At 31.8% G+C, this 22199-nt stretch overlaps 1 protein-coding gene across 2 annotated transcripts in view; it reads left to right on the top strand.

Moving 5' to 3' along the window:
* LOC142321971 (solute carrier organic anion transporter family member 74D-like) overlaps window positions 1–22199 on the top strand; it is an 83945-nt gene that overhangs the window by 18592 nt on the left and 43154 nt on the right. Inside the window, exons 2-3 of one of the 2 annotated variants that reach the window (XM_075360547.1) lie at window positions 1572–1628; window positions 12783–12949. In XM_075360547.1, the coding sequence (XP_075216662.1) occupies window positions 1588–1628; window positions 12783–12949 (208 nt within the window). In that variant the 5' untranslated portion in view covers window positions 1572–1587. Of the gene's footprint in view, window positions 1–1435; window positions 1629–12782; window positions 12950–22199 lie in introns of those variants that run through there. The other variant, XM_075360539.1, reaches the window with a different exon arrangement.

Here is a 22199-nt window from a genome sequence, read left to right as displayed (position 1 = left end):
TCACAAAGAATATATAAAGAGAAGTAGATATCAAAAGTAGACCAGCACTAAATTTACTAATAATAATTAATTAATTATTAGAAAGGTATTTATAACGTTAGAAAGATATTAAATATGTGAAGTATTTTAGGGTTCTGAAACACAAACAGGAAAAGCACAGAGGAAAGAAATTAAATCCTTTGAAATTTATTTTTATTTGCTAGTGTTGAAAATAAGGCGTAACAATGAAATATGAAATTAAAAAATCTTAAAACAAAGAGGAAAGGAAAGAAATTGGTGGAAAAATCTTGTAAAGAAACTAACTAGTTTGTTGATTAATATATAAAGCTGTCCAAATTTATTAATCTGGTAAAAACTAGTCTGAAGGCAAGGTTAGAATATATAAAACAGATAACAATGGTACAGGTTGCAGTAATGATGATTACACACTACTAACAGAAAAGAATGGAGATAGGAAAAAACTATTCAAAAAGCTGATAATGTAAAAGTAAAAAGATTAATAAATAAAAGCTAAAATTAAAAAAAAAATTGGAAGCTAATAAAATCAATTTCAATAAGAACTGAAAAAAAAAATTGTTTCAGATTCTTAATAAAAAAAGGCAAAAGTTTGTGTTTGAGCATTCAGGGCTAGGTTAATAGAAGATAGTGAGTAGGGAATAATTGTAAAAATAAACAACAATAGCAGTATATAAAAGAGATAATATCAGTGCCATACCAGATAGTAAATATTAAAAGATTGTACAAAATTGAAAGAACTGGAGAATTACATAAAAAAAAATAACTGATGTTATCAAACATTTTAATTGGTAAAACTTTAATTCATCTAACTCATTTGACTGGATGGAACATGACTGAGTCATCTAAGTTTTTAATTTTGAAAACAATAAATGAACGTGTATAGTACACTAGCTGTTGTTTATTGAGTATACATAATTATATATTATTATCATCATGTAATCCTTGTATTCAGGTAATGATAACAGTTTCTGATAACCACACCCACTCCACTCCACATCATACCCCACCCAACTCAAAGACTGATAAGACATTTTTATTATTGCCTTATTACTGTGTGTGTATTACTCAACACATAATTAATACTCTTAAAATTGTGTTCAATAGTAATAATATATGACAAAATACATCATTCATTCATTTGATTTATTTAATTTTGTTGTGATACTGTGTTTTATTATCATTATTTTTTTATATGAATCATCTGAAAAGTTGATAATTTTTTACCCTGAGAAAACAAAATCAAAACTTTTATGTGAAATTTATAACATTTTTAAATAGTTTTTAATACTGGTAGTCCGTAATAATACAAAATATATTTTAACATTATAGCTGTTTACATTTACAGTACAAGTATTGGTATTTATAATTTGTGAAATTAGCTAGTAAAAAAGAATTGAATTACACTCTTTTTATGTATTTGAATTGGATAATAAAAAAATTAGATATTAATATATTATTTAATAATTATGTTTTTTATTTTTGTAATTATAACTGATTCAATTTTTTTTAAACATTCTATAAAATATTGATATGATCCGAAATCCATCATTAAGATCTCTTTCTGGTCAAATGGTTGAAGAATCAACGGATACTTCTGATACAGAATGTGGGTAAGTCAACTGTTTTTCTTTTTTTTTTAGCTTATTTACTTTTAAAAATTTACTAATAGTGCTCATAAAATCAATTCATTGTTAGAAAATTAAAAAAAGAATTTAGATTTATATTGTTTTTTTTATTTTGTTATTCAAATGAAAAAAGTGTTTATCTATAAAATTTCACTGCTTTTAATAATTTAATAATTATGAAGTACGGTCTGTTAATAAATTACCATACAGTTTTTAAAATAATCTTCAAAATTTATTTTTTCTCAGTTTTCTTTTAACAATCGTTAATTTTTTTTCAAGTCTTCAAAAGATCATAACCAGATCCTTAACCATAATTTCTGTTAAACCAAATAGATGGAATGAAAGGTTACAGGGAAACAGCATCTACACAAAACAGCATTATATGTTCACAAATAATATAGTAATGCTCAAAATTATAACCAGTTTTTTGGGTAATGTTCTGCTTTTAACTCGGACTGTCTAAAACAATGATGTATAATTTTTATTCAGTGATTGTTTTTATTATTTTTGTATGAACACAGGTGGAGGTACTCTTCTTGTTGAATTTTATATATATTGGTTATTAAAAATTATTCTTTTTTTTAACTTCCCTGGCATCATCAGTCAAAAAATGGGGTATGGTTTTTTCATTTCTTGAAATGTCATGAGCTAGGAATCTCAAAAAACAAAAAAAAAGTAGAGGGTAATGTTTATATGTATGCATGTTTATATGTTGGTATGTCTGAAGCTTAATAACTTTTGACTGAATAAACCGATTTGATGAAATTGGCATAGAGACTTATGTACATGGGGCAATTTGTTGGTAAAGTTTTGGGGTCAATATCTCAATGGGGTGGAATAGATAGTTTCTTTGCAGAATTTTCTCAAAATTTTGCAATTATAACCCCCATTGATATTTAGTTCAGTAGATGCATACATACTTACTTCACCTTACTAAAAAAAAATGTTACCCCCAATTTCATTTTTCAAAAATTGAAAAGCTATCTTTTTCTTTAATGTATAATATTTTTAACCAGATCTTTTTTAACTTTTTTTATATTCTTTAAATGTCTTCCTAAGCATAATAATAATGCAAATAGCCTGAAAAAATACTTTCGAGCAATATTAGGGGTGGGGGAGCTGATCAAAATTTAAAAATATTGATTTTTTGAATTTTTTATATGTATCATTATTTTCTATTATAAAATAATAAATAACTAATGCCAGGAAAGTTTAACAACTTTTTTTCAGATTTTTTTATCAACTTTTCTTTTACATTTCTTTAATTAATATTTTTATTCATTACTTACTAAAACCTTTCTGCAGATGAACAATACATTATAAGTAACAAGTCTTTTTCACTTACTGCTTTACAATATACGAAGTGCGACAATAAAGTAATGAGACTGATTTTTCTTTGCAAGATGTGGTAACCCTGCAGCTTGCGTAGGCACACCATCTTTAACCTTGGTCTATAAGCTACTGCTAGTCCAAGCGGCACATTGATGCAACTGCTCAGTCGTGAGTTGTGCTGCAATAAGTGAACACGTGTTTTTGTCTCTCGTCACAGAAATGAAACCGCAAAATATTGCGCAACGGTATGCCATTTCTTTTTGCGTTAAATTGGGTGAAAATGCGACGACAACTTATGGTAAGCTTCAGAAGGCTTTTGGAGAGGAGGTTATGTCAAGAGCTCAAGTTTTTCGGTGGCATAAAATTTTTAGTGAAGGCAGAACGAATGTTGAAGATGAAGACCGCAGTGGACGACCATCAAACTCACGGACAGATGTCAACTTGACCAGGGTGCGTGAAATCGTACGATCTGATCGAAGATTATCCATGAAAATGATTGCAGAAGAACTCATCATCAATCGAGAAACGGTTCGTTTAATATTAACTTAAGATCTTGGTATGAGAAAGATTTGTGCAAAAATGGTCCCCAAAAATCTCACACAACAGCGAGAAGCACGGAAAAATGTGGCAGCCGATCTGTTAGAGCAAACGGAAATCAATCCAGATTTGTTGAGCCGTGTTATCACTGGTGATGAAGGTTGGTTTTTTCAATACGATCCAGAGACAAAACGCCAAAGTTCGCAATGGTGCTCAAAGGGATCACCCAGACCAAAAAAAGCTCGCATGTCAAAGTCAAAAGTGAAATGCATGCTTATGAGCTTCTTCTATTCCAAGGGAATTGTTCATAAAGAGTGGGTGCCTCCTGGACAAACAGTTAACCAATATTTCTACAAATAAATTTTAGAAAGACTTCGTAAACGAGTTCTTCGTGTCCGTCCCAACATTGCTGATAATTGGATTCTGCATCACGATAATGTGCCATCCCATACTGCTCTGTCAGTACAGCAATTTTTAACCTTAAACAGATTTCAGTACTACCACAGCCACCTTATTCACCAGATATCGCTCCGTGCGACTTTTATCTATTTCCAAGAGTCAAAATGGCGGTCAAGGGACACCATTTTCAAACAACACAAGATGTCCAAAAAGCTGTGACGAGGGTCTTGGAGGATATTACAGAAGATGAGTTCCAGAAATGTTACCATCAATGGCAGAAGCGCTGGAATAAGTGTGTGCAATCAGAGGGGAACTACTTTTAAGGAGACAACACAAAACATGACTAAAACGGTAAGCAACATTTTTTTTCACATCAGTCATTACTTTATTGTCGCACCTCGTATGTCTCAGTATTTCTTGTGGTGATGAATTTAAGCATCTGAGGTGAGGCACTAGTCACAGTTACCTTCTCTGAGAGTACTGATGCTCACCATTCGACTAGTCTTTAAATTGAACAGAATGAAGTTATAACTTGTAGATATGAACATCCCCTGCATTTCAGAGGGATTGGTATGACGATGTGCAACAGTACATTTTGCTCAGTAAAAATTACATTGAAAAGATTGATTTTATTTTTCATTTTCTTTAGTAACCATGATTTGAAGTACTTGCTACCTTGAGAACAGTTAAACCATTTTTTGAAGAAACTGATATTTCATGTCATGTTGTCATAATGAACCATAGCTACAATTTGTATTTATTTACTTTTAGCTTTGTTAACTAAATACACGTCCAATTTCAGTTTATGCATTTACCATTATTGTTTTGGTAAATGGGGTTTCAAAGGTTAAATGGATGGTCGAACGGAAATTTATGATTTTTTTTTTATAGGAAATTATAGTTGCGAATCTACGAGCTTGTGATTAACGTGTTGACATCTCATATTATTGTTCTCCAAAAAATTATTTTTATTTCATTTTTCGACTTACAAAAAATACGGGCGCCCAAATAATACATTTATGTTACGTGTTTATTTCTTTCCACTTGAGTTGATTACATGTGCAGAGCGTTTCATAATGTTCTTCGCAGTTCCGAAAATTCTTTAACAAAAAACAATTTCACTCATAAGAATAAAGCAAGTACTGTACGAAAGAGTACTTCAAAGAGTTTTTTTCCACATATACTAGGCAGTTAGTAAACCATTTGCTCGCTAGGCGTCGACAGTAAAGAAAATGGCTGCCACGGGAAGCAAAAAGTCATTTTGTGTGTTAGAATTTCACTTGTCAAAGTCAGTAATTTCTGTGCAACCTGCGTTTCGGTTGAAATTTCATAAGGAGCCACCAAGTCACAATTCAATTCGTGCATGGTATAAACAATTCTATGAAAGTGGTTGCTTGTGCAAGCGAAATTCAACTGGTCGTCCATCAATCTCAGAAGTCATGTCAAACGTGTGCGTGCAAGTTTCATTTGAAGTCCGTTAAAATCGACTGCGGCTGCAGGCAGAGAATTAGGAATTCCGAAAACAACAGTGTGGAAAGTTCTCCGTAAACGTTTATTATGCAAACCGTACCATCTTCAATTAATCCAGAGTCTTTCTGATGGAGATAAAACACGTAGGCTCGATTTTTGTTTACAGTTACAGGAAAAGATGTTGTTAGATGAAGGTTTTCTAAACAAGGTAATATTCAGCGATGAAGCTACTTTCCATATTAGTAGAAAAGTAAACCGTCATAACGTGCGAACGTGCGAGTTTGGGGAACTGAAAACCCATCCGCTTATGTGCGAATGCACATTTCGGAGAATCCCGAATGTGTTCGGGATTCTCCGAAAGTAAACGTTTTTTGTGCAATTTCTCGTGAGGCAGTGTATGGACCGTTCTTTTTTATGAAAACGACAGTAACCAGCATGATATACCTGGATATGTTACAATTATGGCTTATGCCTCAGCTACTCGACTTCATTTTCCAGCAAGATTGTCATGCCCATTTTCATAGATGTTCGACAGTACCTTAACACAACATTACCTCGGCGCTGGATAGGACGTGCGTCTGAAAAAGACCAACACATTATGCTGTGGTCACCAAGATCACCAGACCTCACGCCATGTGATTTCTTTCTCTGAGGTTACGTGAAAGATAAGATGTTTATCCCACCAATGCCGCACGATATTGCTGAGCTAAAGGATCGCACAATCAATGCAATCAACTCTATCGAAAATGACATGTTAGAACGAGTTTGGCAAGAGCTAGACTTTCGTGTTGATGTGTGCCGTGTCACCAGAGGAGCACATATTGAACATTTATAGATTTTAACAAAAACTGTTTGAATCCCTGCATCACCTCGTACAACTTTCATTTAGGTAAGTGAAATAATTTTTTTGTACTGAATTTTTGTAACTCCTGAGAACATTATGAAACGCCCTGCATAAAAATGCTTAATGACTCAATCTTGTAAACAGTAACAGTTCCTTAATCAATGACTAATGTTCTGATTGATATTATGTACAGGCCTATTTAGAATTTATACGTGCAGTCACATGTCTTCCGATTATTTGTCTTTCATGATGTCTTTTCTTTACACGATGTCTTTCGATTATATTTAGATCCGCATTCGTAGTACACAATATGTGTATAAAGAAATAAACTTTAGTCCAGTTTTCATCGTGTTTAGTGATGGAATTCGGATAGCGTTTTTGTGCGGTCATATTATTTTATAATTACTCATTGTTTTCGAAATTTTTTTGTAATATATTATTTTTTGTTTTATTTTTGTTCGTGTGTTATTAGTGCGGTTTGTTATGGCATAATTTAAATCCGTAGTTGAGAAAAAAACTTAGGAGACAAGCACGTGAAATTATCAATAATATTTATGATTATATAATGTAAAAAAATGTAATGTTAATGTTTATGAAAAAAATAAGCTCTAAAAGTAGGTAAATTAACTGACGACAAACATATAATTAGCATTCAAAAATGCGAAGAAAGAACTGTTGCAAGTGGGATATTAAGAACACAGGTTCAAAAACTCAGAAGAGAAAAAAGATATGATTTTTCAATCAACATCCTAATTATGTTCTTACAGCACGCCGAAAAAATATAAACGACGTTCGAAACTTGTCAGTGGACTGGACAGTTTTGATTTAGGTGTAGTTAAAAGAACAGTTAATGAATTTCTTTCAAAGAAGAATGAATTACCTACTTTAAAAATAATAAGGCAAGAAACTTCAGTTATCTATTGATTTTAAATGCAGTGAATCAACTTTAACTGTTATTTTGAAAGAGTTTCAAACGGCGTAAAACTGAAAATGACAGAAAACCTTTAAATGAGAAATCCGATATCAGGTGGAAGAGAATTGAATATTTGCAGGCAATGGCTAAGTACATATAAATCAATGCTGTAATTGTTTATATGGATGAAACGTACGTTTTAATTTCGCATTGTTCGACAAAGTCGTGGTCTGATGGTATTGTAGAGGGACTTCATATGCCGATTAATAAAGGTGATCGTTTAATATTAATATACGCTGGAGGAGAAATCGGTTTTATTCCGAATGCATTAATAACTTGGAAAGCCAGTTCAAAAAGTGGCGACTATCATGACAACATGAATACAGACGCGCCCATTTCATGAAATGGGCGCGTGAAAAATTGTTTCCAAATCTTCCACCATTGTCAGTAGTAGTTGTTAACACTCCTTATCACAACGCAGGTATTATTGATAAAGCGTCAAATTCTAACTCCAGAAGAAAAAATATGACCAATTGGCTGGAGAAACCCATATTCCGTATAGTTCAAAAATGCTGAAACCACAGTTATATGATTTAGTAAAGGCACATAAAACTAAAATATAAAAATATCACTTGGGATGAACTTATGAAAAAATATAGGCTTCGTGTTCTTAAGACTCCAACCGTACTATCCTGATCTGAATTCGATCGAGATGGTATGGTCGCCGTAAAAAAACATGTGGCTAGTCATAACACATTTTCTTTGAAAAATGATGAAATATTAACTACGGAGAAAATCAATTTCATGAATGAAGATGACTGACTGGAAACACTATTGTGAAAAAGTAAAAATAAATATTGAAAAAGATTATGGAAAACTGGATCCACTGATAGATGAAATGACAGAACGTTATATTATAGGTATAGACTGTGATAGTGAAAATGAAAGTGACAGTGATAGTGATTCATTCGTTTAGCGAGAATGATGAACTTGCTAGAAGTTTGAATTAGATGCACGAAGAAAATTCAAGTAAGCTTTTCTTTATTATTAAAAATGAATAATTTAGTACAAATAAAGGTTATAAAAGAATTAATTACGTATTGTTTATAATTAGTAAATTTAAATATGATAGTTATTACCGCGTATAATACGATAGTAAGTAATACTTCGATTAGATACGCGGAGTTGATGTTTTCAAGCCTAGTAGTAATAAGCAGTCTGCTCATAACAACGCAAGATCGTACATTGGCTGGGCCTAGTATACTACAGAGTGATTTTTTGGTCCTGTTACCCAATTGTTAATGTCTGGCAATTTTTTTCTAAGAAAGGGAAATTTTGTTTTGTGACACGAAGTTGGTAGCGCTACTCAACCAGTATAGATACGGCAGTGTGAATTGATTCTCCTTGATCTGTGTAAACTTTTGAGCCGTTTTTGGTCGTGTTACGAATAGAATATCTTTTACCATAGAACAACGAGTTTTCATTCTTGAACAATATTTTGCTAAGAAATCGTACGCGAGTGAAAATAATCAATTCAAATTAAATTTGTTGGTGTTCCTCCGCTAGAAAAAATGTCAATTTCTAGGGTAGCAAACCGATTTCGAGAGACAGGTAGTGTTTGCGACAGAAAACGTAGTTGTTGACCAACTCGCTTGACAGATGACGTTTTAGAGAATGTGAAAACAAGATTGTTCAATTCTCCACGGAAAAGTTTACGAAAACTTTCCACGCAAGTCGGTTTGTCATATTCGAGTGTTCAGAAAGCTGCTAAAAAATTGAAATTGTATCCGTATCGCGTACGATTAGTCTAAGAGCTTCAGCCTCCAGATTTAACAAGCGATTGCAGTATTGCCGTTGGTTTAGGTCTCTCGTAAACGATAACGGAATCGAATTTTTAAACACAGTGTTCTTTAGTGATGAAGCTTGGATCCTTCTCGACGGTTATGTGAACAGTCAAAATGTCGAATTTGGGCGGTTGAAAATCGTAACGCTTTACAAGACAAATATTTGCATCCTGAAAAAATTGGTGTGTGGTGTGCGATATCTCGTCATCGTATAGTCGGATCCATATTCTTCGAACAGACAGTAAACGGTGAAGTATACAGGAATATTGTGCGCCAATTTGAGTCCCTCCTGGAACCTCAAGAACGGTATTGCTGATTTCAGCAAGACGGCACTACATGTCACACGTCTCGAGAAACCATGGATTTTCTGCAAGAGTTCTTTGATGATCGAATAATAAGCAAGGGCTTATGGCCTCCAAGGTCCCCCAGACCTCACATCTACATTAAGTCCGAGGCCTTCAAAAACAATCCTCACACTATTGATGAACTTTAAGTCAATATTACAGACTTAATCACGAATATTTCCAATGCAACTCCTAAAAAGGTTTCTGCTAATATGCTGAAAAGAGTCCGTGCGTGTACAACCGCAAAGGGTGGGCATTTTGAGCATATTCTTTAACAATTGTGTGAGTAATAGCTATTTATTAAATCTCTTTTGTAAGTAACAAATACATTTTTTTTAAATTCCACTAAATTTCCCTTTCTTAAATTACATTGTAAATTGGGTAACAGGACTAAAAAATCACTGTATTAATATAACACACTAGAACAAATTATTATAACAATTCATTTGTATCTAATAAAATGCATTAATTTTTCAGAAACATTTACTTTTTATTTTATATTTTTATTCTATCAATATAAACCAAGTAATATAGATTATATATTAATATTCTGTGGTTTCAATAGTGATTTATATTAATAGAATTAAAAATACAATTTAACAGTAGAGAGGAATAATATGAATCTTAAAAAATTAATTTCAGTAAAATATTTTTTTAATTTTATATCTTTGTTATAATTAATTTGGATGACTTCTAGATTGTAAAAAAATGTTGTGTATCCAAAATGCAGTTAGCCATAGTTATTTAGATAATAGAAATTTTTTTTAAACTTCTAGTAATTTCTCATCCATTATCCCATAATTACTTTATTTTATTATTAATACATTGAAATATACCATATTATAGTTAATATTGTTTGTTAATATGAATATAAATGATACGATCATAAGAAAAACTTCCATTGACATGTTTAATATGTACTTTGTCAGTGACTAATTCAGTTAGATACTAAAACTCAAACATAAAACTTTTAGAATAAAATAATTTTCTTTCAGAAACCTGTGCTTGTCCTCAAATAGAGTTTTAGTATTTACAAGATAAACAGTTTACTATGGAAAATATTTAAACTAATCAAAGTAAATAAGCAATATGCTTCTATCATTGGTAAAGATCCACTGATCGGAGATTATGGGTGAGATAAATGCCCACTGCCTGACCAGTACAACAAAGGAGGTATTTCTTTAGGTGAGGTTTATTTCATATTATAGTCCTTCTATACAGGTAGATCAACTCTTTTCCCTTAACCTTCCCAATCCATCCTATTGGTGTTCTTTTGGTTTTAACTAAACCACTGAATTTCTAGGACATAAAACCTTTAAAAGTACTGGGTTGTTAATATTTGTGGTAATAGCTTTACATTTAGACCCAAGTTGAAAATATGTTTTTTATCTGTTTGCTATGTCCTACATAGGATTCAGTTACATATTGGTTACAGAACAAAAATTCTTTGTAATAATATGATGTGATAAAAATACTTGTTGCAAAGTAGGATTACTAATAAAAACAGAAAGAAAATTTTATTCTGTAAACTATATATTTATTAAGTGCTAAATGATGTTTTACGGATATTGGTATAACATTGTAGCAGTAAAGTAATATAAATTAAAATTACTATTTTCATAAAAATTCATCTTACAGCTTCCAATTGCTTTATATATGCTTATGAACATTTTTTAATTTAATTTAAATGGTAAAATAAAATACTTAAATATACAACATTAAAACACTTAAATAAAAATTGTATGTTTATAATTTACAATAAAAACACTACTAAAAATATATATATATTTTTTAATTAATCAGTTATAATACAGTATATAAAAACTAACAATGAGGTATTAAATAAATCTTGTGAAAGTATTTATAATAAATACTTGTTTTTAAAATGTACTGAGGAAAAAAAGTTGGTGTGTAACCTAAAGAGACAGCACAGCATTCATTAAATTAATAGTTGAAAAGTAAAAAGATGAGTATTTTTTATAATATCATTATATGCAATATGCATTTTAACATTTTATGTTTAGAGTCAAACAGTTTTATAATTTAATATTTAATTGCCTTGAAATAAAGGAATTCACTATTATGATAGAATACAAAAATGTTTATTTTTAATTGTTTTGAATAAAAATCATTTTATTTGTTTTTTTATGTTTATAAATGTAAAAGAAAAAATTAAAGCTTGTCATTTTAAGTTAGAATAAATTTCATTAATGTTGTGACTTGTCTGTTTTTTATGATTTTATGAAACACAATGATCTTTTGTGAAGATGCTGTTGGAAATTTTGTGTGAATGTTTATCGATATATGCTAATAATCTCCGGGACCGTCGTTAGGTATTGCTTCAGAGGATGAAGTGAATGATTTGTAATATGTGAAAATCCCATACCTGACTGAGATTTGAACCCAGGACCTCCGGATGAAAGACCGAGATGCTACCACTCGCACCACAGAGCCGGCAAACACTAAAACCTAGACTATACTTGCTACCATTGCAACAAGTGTTTTAAATATAATATTGGGCTAACTGGAAGCATCCAGGCTGTCGAACCTGTACAGCAATATCCTACTAATACTATAGTACTGTATACTGTAGTATATATTAACTGGATACTAATATCCATTCAATATTATTGAATATTGTATCCAGAACAATATTGATAGACACGTGAACTCATACAAAAAATTAATTACATATCAAAATCAGCTACTGCAAATAATCTCAGATTGGACATAAATATTAATTATGCGTCAATATTTTACATGTACATATAAAACCAATATACACAAATAATTAACTAATAAAAAATTTACAAAACAACTTTACAAAAATTTACGAAAACAACTAAAATAACACAAAACAGCATTTGCATCACAGCATTTTTTTTTAGATAAAAAATGTTGTCTGACTGCATACTAACAGCTTCCTTACTGTTATGAGGTTTCTTAATTTCATAACTGTTGTTATGAGTTCCATAAACAATAAAGCCAGCTACAATACCTCTGAGGAAGAGGCTGGATTATTGTCTTCAAAAAATGTTGTGGAATCACATTCCACATATTTAGAAACTGAGTTGTGATTTTTATTATTTTATTTAAAAAAAATATTAACATAATTTTTTTATGATCTATTAATATATATTTTATTGATAAGAATTATAAGATCCACTTAAAATGTAAGTAAAAATAAGTATAAGTCCCTTTCTAAATATTCTTAATATATGCTTAGTGGTTAATATTTTTTACTAAATTTGATTTGACAATATATACTTAGAAAAAAAATTATGGTCAATAAAAATGTTACACAAAAATCTATTAAATTTAATACAAAGATCTATCTATACTGCATCTACAATTCAAATATACTGAAATTTATAATTAATTATATTTGTTTAGAATAAATACTTAACCAAAATGTATTGATATATATTTAAAATTTATGTTTATTTTTTATTACAGATGTGTTTGCAATGGATATCCTTTATGTAACAGGCTTCAAGCATTTGCAAAACCACAGTTCTTTTTGATTGTATTATTATTGCACGGGTTTATAAATGGAATCGTTGAAACATACTTTTCAGAAACAGTATTATCAAGCAGTTTCAGTGTACCTTACACAATAACAAGTAAGTCAGTTTAAAACGCATTTATAGTTATAACCTTTATAAAGTATATATTGAATGCAGTTTTATTTTTGTCAAGCTCATACTTAGGAGAATTTATTTTTTAAATATTTAAAACATAAATCAGTAAAAGTTTAGTAATATTTTGTTTGAGGTGTTTGAATAATAAAATTTGTAGATACTGACATGAGTCACAAGAAATTTCAGAAAATGGCTAAGCCGTTTCCAAGAATAGCAGAATACTTGCCCAATTTTCTAAAGAAATTTGGAGGTAGGAGTTTGCTTCTTTGCTTAGTTGAGCTTACTGGTGTCTCTTGTACCTCATGTACTTTGTATGTATCGTAGCATAGAGAATTTAATATGATTATAACGGTGATGCTTATCCCGACTAGTAGGTCTCACAGCTCATAGCCTTCAAGCCAAGCAATCCATATGCGTAAACAAAAATGTTTGTCCATACTTCTCTTATCTTTGATGCCATATCTCTTACCTTGTTACCTTGATATTAATTTGTTGAACTTTCTCGTTACTCTTCCTCTCTATCTTTCACCATATCTTCTAGAGTCTTTATTAGAATACATTATATTGTTAGCCTGCACCTGATCCAGTTTTTTTTTCTTTATTAATTCAATTCTTTTTTTCTATTCTCCAATTCTGTTCAGCACACCTTCATTTTTCACTTTATTTGTCTATTTTATCCACTCTATTCTTTGTGATTTCTAAATTTCACACAGTTCTAACTTTATTCATCCATTTTTATCAGAATAATTTTTCAAACTCTTATTTTTATTTTCTAAGACCAGTTTTTTGTTGTTTATTCTTATCCTGAATTCTTCATAATCATACTTCTTGTTCAAATCTTATAATATTTTATTTGCTTCCTCTTCACTCTCTGCTAGCAACTCTGTATAACTGTATATTGAAGGTGTTAGATTTTCACACCAACAGCTACTCCTCTTTTTCCTTTCAAATATTCAATGACAATTTCCTCATGATAGATTATTGAACAGGTCAGGCAATTAACAGAATCTCTGTCATAACCTCTACCCAGTTCACATTTCTCAGTTATTACATTCAGATTCATACTCTTACTTTCTTTTCTGGTGGTGATGAAGATTATGAGTCTTCTTTCCTTCCAGTTACACTTTTTGAAGATTTTTATAAGCTTTCCCTACTTCATTCTGTCGAAAACCTTTTCAAGAGCTGAGAAAACAAATACATACTTATTTTCTAATTTTTATAAGCCTTTGTTCAGTTACTCTTAGCAAGCCAACGGAATCCCTAATACTGCTATAATTTTTTAATTCAGAATAGTACTCACCCAATCAACTGTCTAACTTTCCATAAATTTTATTTAAATAGAATGGTGGTGAAATTTTCAGTTGTTCTGAGTATTACTGTTGCTTGTATGTTCTCCTTCTCTTGATTTATCCTCAATCATAAATCCATAAACCCAACTAGCTGATAATTATATTTCTAATATATTTTATCTAAGGGATCACTATTATATCATATGGAAAAGGAAAGAACAGTGAAGAATACATTTCCATGAAAATACAGTGTAGTTTTCTATGGTTTTCTGTTGTGCAGAGCCTGTTAAATATAAACATAAAATGATAGCTTTGTTAAGGGACATGAAATTATGTATTTAGCCTAATAGTATATAAAAACATTGCATGATTAGGTTTTTGCCCATCAGATGTTTTGTTTGTGGCACATCCATGTTATGAAGTAGTTTCAGAATGGTTTTATACTCTAAATCTTAGTTGTAAATGTGATTACCTGTATACAATGCTAACTACTACAACAACTTATCTATAGTTACTTATCTAGTTATAACAATATCTTATCTATTACACTAGATAACATAATTATTTATTTGAGTAACATTTTATAATGTTAAATGATTGATAAACACAGGCATATATGTTAAATAATAACTGACTTTTGTTTTTATAAAATAATAAAAAATCATATTAAAATTAGTTCTGGTATGGTTTAATTTAATTACTTAAATAAAAATATATTGAAAAAATGAAAACAATCATTAGAACACATATATCTTTAAAAAAAAACCTAGCACAAAGTATCATAATACAAAAATATTTTATATATAAGAAGCACACTTATTTAGAATTTTCCTCAAAGTAAATTTATTTTAACAAAATATTATTTTATTTAAAAACAGAATTTTGTCAAAAAATAAACTTGTTTTAAATTGTTTTGTTAATATTTTATTTCCATTTTCATTTTTTACATGAAAATCAATCTTATATATAAAGCTGAACGTTTGTTTGTTCTGGCATCAATGCAAGAACCAACTAACTGCTTTCAAATTTGCATGATATAGTTGTGTTATCCCAGGGAACCTCCTCTATGAATCATGAGACCTTGCCGTTGGTGAGGGGGCTTGAGTGCTCAGGGATACAGAGTAGCTGGACCGAAGGTGCAACCATATCGGAGAGGTATCTGTTGAGAGCCAGACTAAGGAATGATTCCTGAAAGAGGGCAGCAGCTCTTTCAGTAGTTGTTAGGGGCATGAGTCACAATGACTTAAACGGCCATATCAACATCACTCAGTCCTCTGAGTACTGCGCAGCTGAAAGCAATGGAAAACTACAGCTGTTTTTTTTTTCCAAGAAAATGTGGCTCTCTGCATTTTCAAAAGCAATAATGGAGGCGCCTTCCTTGGTAAAATATTCCGGAGGTAAAATAGTCCCCCGTTCGGATCTCCGGGTGGGGACTACTAAGGAAGGGGTCACCAGAAAAGTAAAAAATAACATTCTACGAGTCGGAGCGTGGAATGTTAGAAGCTTAAAAAAGGTTGGTAGGCTAGAGAATTTAAAAAGGGAAATGGATAGAGTAAACGTGGATATAGTAGGAATTAGTGAGGTTCGGTGGGAAGAGGAAGGCGACTTTTGGTCGGGTGACTTTAGAGTAATTAACTCAGCATCAAATAATGGGCAGGCAGGAGTAGGTTTCGTGATGAACAAGAAAATAGGGAGGAGAGTGGAGTATTTCAAGACGCATAGCGATAGAGTCATTGTAATAAGGATAAATTCAAAACCTAAACCGACAACGATTGTTAACGTCTATATGCCTACAAGCGCCCATGATGATGATGAGATAGAATGTGTATACGAAGAGATTGATGAAGCAATTAAACACGTAAAAGGAGATGAAAATTTAATAATAGTTGGAGATTGGAATGCAAGCATTGGAAAAGGCAAGGAAGGAAATATAGTGGGTGAATACGGGCTGGGCAAAAGGAATGAAAGAGGGGACCGACTTATAGAGTTTTGCACGAAGTATAATTTAGTAATTGCCAACACCCAATTTAAAAATCATAATAGAAGAATATACACTTGGAAAAAGCCAGGCGATACTGCAAGGTATCAGATAGATTATGTCATGGTTAAGCAAAGATTTAGAAATCAACTCGTGGACTGCAAAACTTACCCTGGAGCAGACATTGATAGCGACCATAATTTGGTGATAATGAAATCTAGATTGGGGTTTAAAAACCTGAAGAAAAGGTGTCAGATGAATCGGTGGAATTTAGAGAAGCTTGAGGAAGAGGAGATAAAGAAGATTTTTGAGGAGGACATCGCAAGAGGTCTGAGTAAAAAAGATAAGGTAGAAAATGTAGAAGAAGAATGGGAGAATGTTAAAAAGGAAATTCTTAAATCAGCAGAAGCAAACTTAGGCGGAATAAAGAGAACCGGTAGAAAACCTTGGGTTTCAGACGATATATTGCAGCTGATGGATGAACGTAGAAAATATAAGAATGCTAGTGATGAAGAAAGTAAAAGGAACTATCGGCAATTAAGAAATGCTATAAACAGGAAGTGCAAACTGGCGAAAGAAGAGTGGATTAAAGAAAAGTGTTCAGAAGTGGAAAGAGAAATGAACATTGGTAAAATAGACGGAGCATACAGGAAAGTTAAGGAAAATTTTGGGGTACATAAATTAAAATCTAATAATGTGTTAAACAAAGATGGTACACCTATATATAATACGAAAGGTAAAGTCGATAGATGGGTGGAATATATTGAAGAGTTATACGGCGGAAATGAATTAGAAAATGGTTTTATAGAGGAAGAAGAGGAAGTTGAGGAGGATGAAATGGGAGAAACAATACTGAGATCTGAATTTAAGAGAGCATTAAAAGATTTAAATGGCAGAAAGGCCCCTGGAATAGACGGAATACCTGTAGAATTACTGCGCAGTGCAGGGGAGGAGGCGATTGATAGATTATACAAACTGGTGTGTAATATTTATGAAAAAGGGGAATTTCCGTCAGACTTCAAAAAAAGTGTTATAGTAATGATACCAAAGAAATCAGGGGCAGATAAATGTGAAGAATACAGAACAATTAGTTTAACTAGTCATGCATCAAAAATCTTAACTAGAATTCTATACAGAAGAATTGAGAGGAGAGTGGAGGAAGTGTTAGGAGAAGACCAATTTGGTTTCAGGAAAAGTATAGGGACAAGGGAAGCAATTTTAGGCCTCAGATTAATAGTAGAAGGAAGATTAAAGAAAAACAAACCAACATACTTGGCGTTTATAGACCTAGAAAAGGCATTCGATAACGTAGACTGGAATAAAATGTTCAGCATTTTAAAAAAATTAGGGTTCAAATACAGAGATAGAAGAACAATTGCTAACATGTACAGGAACCAAACAGCAACAGTAGCAATTGAAGAACATAAGAAAGAAGCCATAATAAGAAAGGGAGTCCGACAAGGATGTTCCCTATCTCCGTTACTTTTTAATCTTTACATGGAACTAGCGGTTAACGATGTTAAAGAACAATTTAGATTCGGAGTAACAGTACAAGGTGAAAAGATAAAGATGCTACGATTTGCTGATGATATAGTAATTCTAGCCGAGAATAAAAAGGATTTAGAAGAAACAATGAACGGCATAGATGAAGTCCTACGCAAGAACTATCGCATGAAAATAAACAAGAACAAAACAAAAGTAATGAAATGTAGTAGAAATAACAAAGATGGACCACTGAATGTGAAAATAGGAGGAGAAAAGATTATGGAGGTAGAAGAAATTTGTTATTTGGGTAGTAGAATTACTAAAGATGGACAAAGCAGGAGCGATATAAAATGCCGAATAGCACAAGCTAAACGAGCCTTAAGAAATATAATTTGTTTACATCAAAAATTAATTTAAATGTCAGGAAAAGCTTTTTGAAAGTGTATGTTTGGAGTGTCGCTTTATATGGAAGTGAAACTTGGACAATCGGAGTGTCTGAGAAGAAAAGATTAGAAGCTTTTGAAATGTGGTGCTATAGGAGAATGTTAAAAATCAGATGGGTGGATAAAGTGACAAATGAAGAGGTATTGCGGCAAATAGATGAAGAAAGAAGCATTTGGAAAAATATAGTTAAAAGAAGAGACAGACTTATAGGCCACATAATAAGGCATCCTGGAATAGTCGCTTTAATTTTGGAAGGACAGGTAGAAGGGAAAAATTGTGTAGGCAGGCCACGTTTGGAATATGTAAAACAAATTGTTAGGGATGTAGGATGTAGAGGGTATACTGAAATGAAACGACTAGCACTAGATAGGGAATCTTGGAGAGCTGCATCAAACCAGTCAAATGACTGAAGACAAAAAAAAATCCCAGGGAAGGTTTAAGACGTAGGCAGAGGCCTAGCCCTCTTTGGTGGGAGGGGGTGAAGTTGTGAATTAAAGATATTCATTAAAGAAAAAAAGGGTTAATCCTTTTACTTCGTTACTATATGTCTGTCGAAATGATTCAAAAAATAAGTTATGAATTATTTTGTCAATGGTTTGTGTACTTTAGTTATCATAGTTACTATTATTCCCTCTTTTGTAATTTAGTTTCTTTTTCAAGTTTCTATAAAACCTGACTATTTTAATTGTTATTTATCAGTATTATTTTCACAACCATGAAGGTAACAAACACTGAGGGTGACCAGTGGCAGACCCCTCTGGCTAGACGAAAATGGTGAGAAAAGCCCTGACTGGCTTATAAAATAAAAAAATTGTTGAGGAATCTCAAAAGTGAGTTCTTTATGAATCTCTGCATTTTCCTCAGTATTTTGTACTTCTCACTTTACAGATGAAAACTGTGAGATAGCCTAACGTTCATAAAGTTAATTCCCTAACTAATTTTATACTTCTATATTTTCTCTATTTTATACCTTTAAGTTTAAAAATAGTTCTTACCTAATATGTTCATATTCCTAAAGAATGTTAAATAGTGTGGATCAATAATCTTTTCTAACAAATGTTTTAATATTTCAATAAACAATATAATGTAGTTTTGCACTTCTTACTAATGAATGAGCTTAGTAATTATGAAACTGTAGGAGTGGCTTACAGCCAGTATAGGTCATACCACATTAACTCACCGGATTGGTCTAGTGGTGAATGTCTTCCCAAATCAGCTGATTTGGAAGTCGACAGTTCCAGCATTCAAGTCCTAGTAGAGTCAGTTATTTTTACACGGATTTGAATACTAGATCGTGGATACCAGTGTTCTTTGGTGGTTGGGTTTCACTTAACCACACATCTCAGGAATGGTCGAACTGAGACTGTACAAGACTACACTTCATTTACATTCATATATATAATCCTCATTCATCCTCTGAAGTATTTTCTGAAAGGTAATTACCAGAGGTTAAACAGGAAAAAGAGAGAGAGAGAAGACATACCATATTGAACATGAAAAGATGGTTGTCTTCTTCCTAGCTCTCCACTGATGCTCCTCTCCTTTGAGACCTTATGACCTAAATACTCGTATTTATAAATTTTACCACTTTAAATTCTTTGTCTTATAGTTTTGAGTTTTCTACTTCATTTTCTTTTTTCTGGCTTTTTTCATTTTTTTTTTTGTCAGTATTGTATTGGCCTTTCCTTTATCTACTTCTTATCTCTTATTGATATATCCCTTAGATAAGCAAAAGGACTTAATAAAAGGAATCAGGGCAATGGAGAGAAATCCCAGGCACTGGTTATGTATCAGTACAATCCTTACCTCCAGCGACTGTAAGCCTATTTTGTAAAACTTCTTAAAGTTTTGATTACATACTTTAATTCTGGTAAATCTTTAAAAAACAAATAAATGTCAAATACACTTAGATTGTTTATAAAACAATCAAATTTTAATTAATTTAATTTTCACATCACAATATTTTTATCTCAAAAACCATTACTGCTATCTTAGAAAAATATTCTAAGTTATTTTTTTCACATGTTAATATATTGATTTTCTCACATTTTTCTTGGCAAACGTGTCAATAAGTTCATTGAAGTATAACTTGTCTGGCTAGAAAAGTTCCTGGCAAGAGTCCGTAAACTTGATATAATCAATCTTGAGTCATAGTTGGGCGAAGGAAGTTCTTCTCTCTTGTAAGCATAATGAAGGATTTTACTGCTTGAGCTATCGATTACATGCAATTTGCAAAACACCCGCAGTGCAATACATATGTTTGGAAAAATCCTTACAAGTTGCTGTTTTTCCAATGTGTTTAAAAAATTTGTAGGAGTTATTTTCAAAGTTAGCAGGCTGATTTCAAATGGACAGCTTCATCTATCATGTCTTCATATACATCACTGTTATAAGTATTTAAGAATTTGTTTGTTCTTTCAGTCAGTTCTTCTTTTGTGAATGTTGGAAATTTCCATAAAAAACGGAATATTTCAACAATATTCCAGATAGCTCTATAAGGTGTTATATTTACAATCACACAGTCTAACAAAACATAAAACACCTTCCGTTTGAAACTTTCTTCATTATTGGAATCATCTACTTCAGTTAACCCATTGGATAGTTTTTTCCTGATGCTGCATTTTTCAGGAAAGGTTGTTTCCATGTTTATGTTGGCACTAACCAGCTTGCACTTTTGCAAAATTTTTTCCTAACTACTTCTTGCAGATCATCCAAAAAGTAGACTAAGTTGTTCATTTCTATGTTGACAATAGCTTTCCTTGCTTGTAAAATTTTATTTCTGTAATCAATTGTGATTCAAACTGATACTATAACCACACTCTCAAAAGAGTAAATATATTTTGCAAGTCCTTTCAGATCATTTGATGTCTCAACAGTTAAATTGAGACTGCACTTGATTGATTGCCTCTTTGATACTTGATAGGTTTATAGAATATGGCTGATACATTCTATTCTCAAAGACATTTTGTACTGGACATGCTACAAAGTGAGAAACCTATGTGTTTTTGCAAAATTTACCATTCCTGAGGACTCTACTAAATATATTATAGCATTTTTGGAGATTCCAAAAAAACTAATTGCCTGAAGACAATATTCCATAGCTCGTACACCACACAGATTCAAACTGTGGGAAGTGAAAGGTGAAAAAAGAGCCGAGGATTGTCCTTCAAAAATTGGATTGCTCTTATACTACTATCTACTCATATTACTGCCATTGTCATAGCCTTGACCACTGTAGCTACTTAATGGAATTTGATGTTCGGCCCAATTGTGTTGAATCAGTTCTCCTACTGCCTCTTAGTTTCTTTGTTGCAATCAACAAAGAAGAGAAATTGTTTTTTAATTTCAAAGATACTGTTTTGATCTTTTGTATATAAACTGAGATATTGTAAAATAAAAATTGTCTGTTCTACATATGACAAGTCATATGTAGAACATAGTCAGTCATATGATGGTGTTGCATCTACAATGATTGAGTAGTATTAAGCATTTTCTCTTTCTTGTAGAATATTGTGTGACATGTTCAATGCAACATTGAATAAACTCATTTTGGCTACCTGCAGACAAATAATATACCTGAAGTTGGCTTTGAGGTGCCTGAGAATCTTTAACTTTAAAGATGATTCTTTAGCAGTGGATTGTAATTACTTAACAACTTCAAATTCCCAGAAAGTTACCATTTCATGGGTTTCCTGTAAGGTGGCTATCTCCTCTGAATGACAAACCTCATTCTTCTAAGAACATGACAGCATCTAAAATCCAGCATAAAATTTACCCCTCCTCCTCTCTGCTTTACTCTTAATATTTTCACACAACGACATGTCTACACTTGTTTGGCTGTGAAAGCATACCTCTCCAAACTATGCCATTCCAGATAACACTCTAAATCTATTCTCATAACATGTTATTCTATCATACAGTTTTTTCCACCTAACAACCTTCAATAATTATCAACATTAATCTGCTTGATAATGGAAGTTTACTAAAGAACCTACAAAGGAAACAAAACAGTGCACTTTTATGCTGGCTCCCCACA

This window comes from Lycorma delicatula, chromosome 1 (assembly GCF_047948215.1).
Source record: "Lycorma delicatula isolate Av1 chromosome 1, ASM4794821v1, whole genome shotgun sequence".
NCBI classification, from domain to species: Eukaryota; Metazoa; Arthropoda; class Insecta; order Hemiptera; family Fulgoridae; genus Lycorma; species Lycorma delicatula.
Note: the sequence above shows the minus strand (reverse complement) of the source record. Positions and strands in the feature narration are given on the sequence as shown.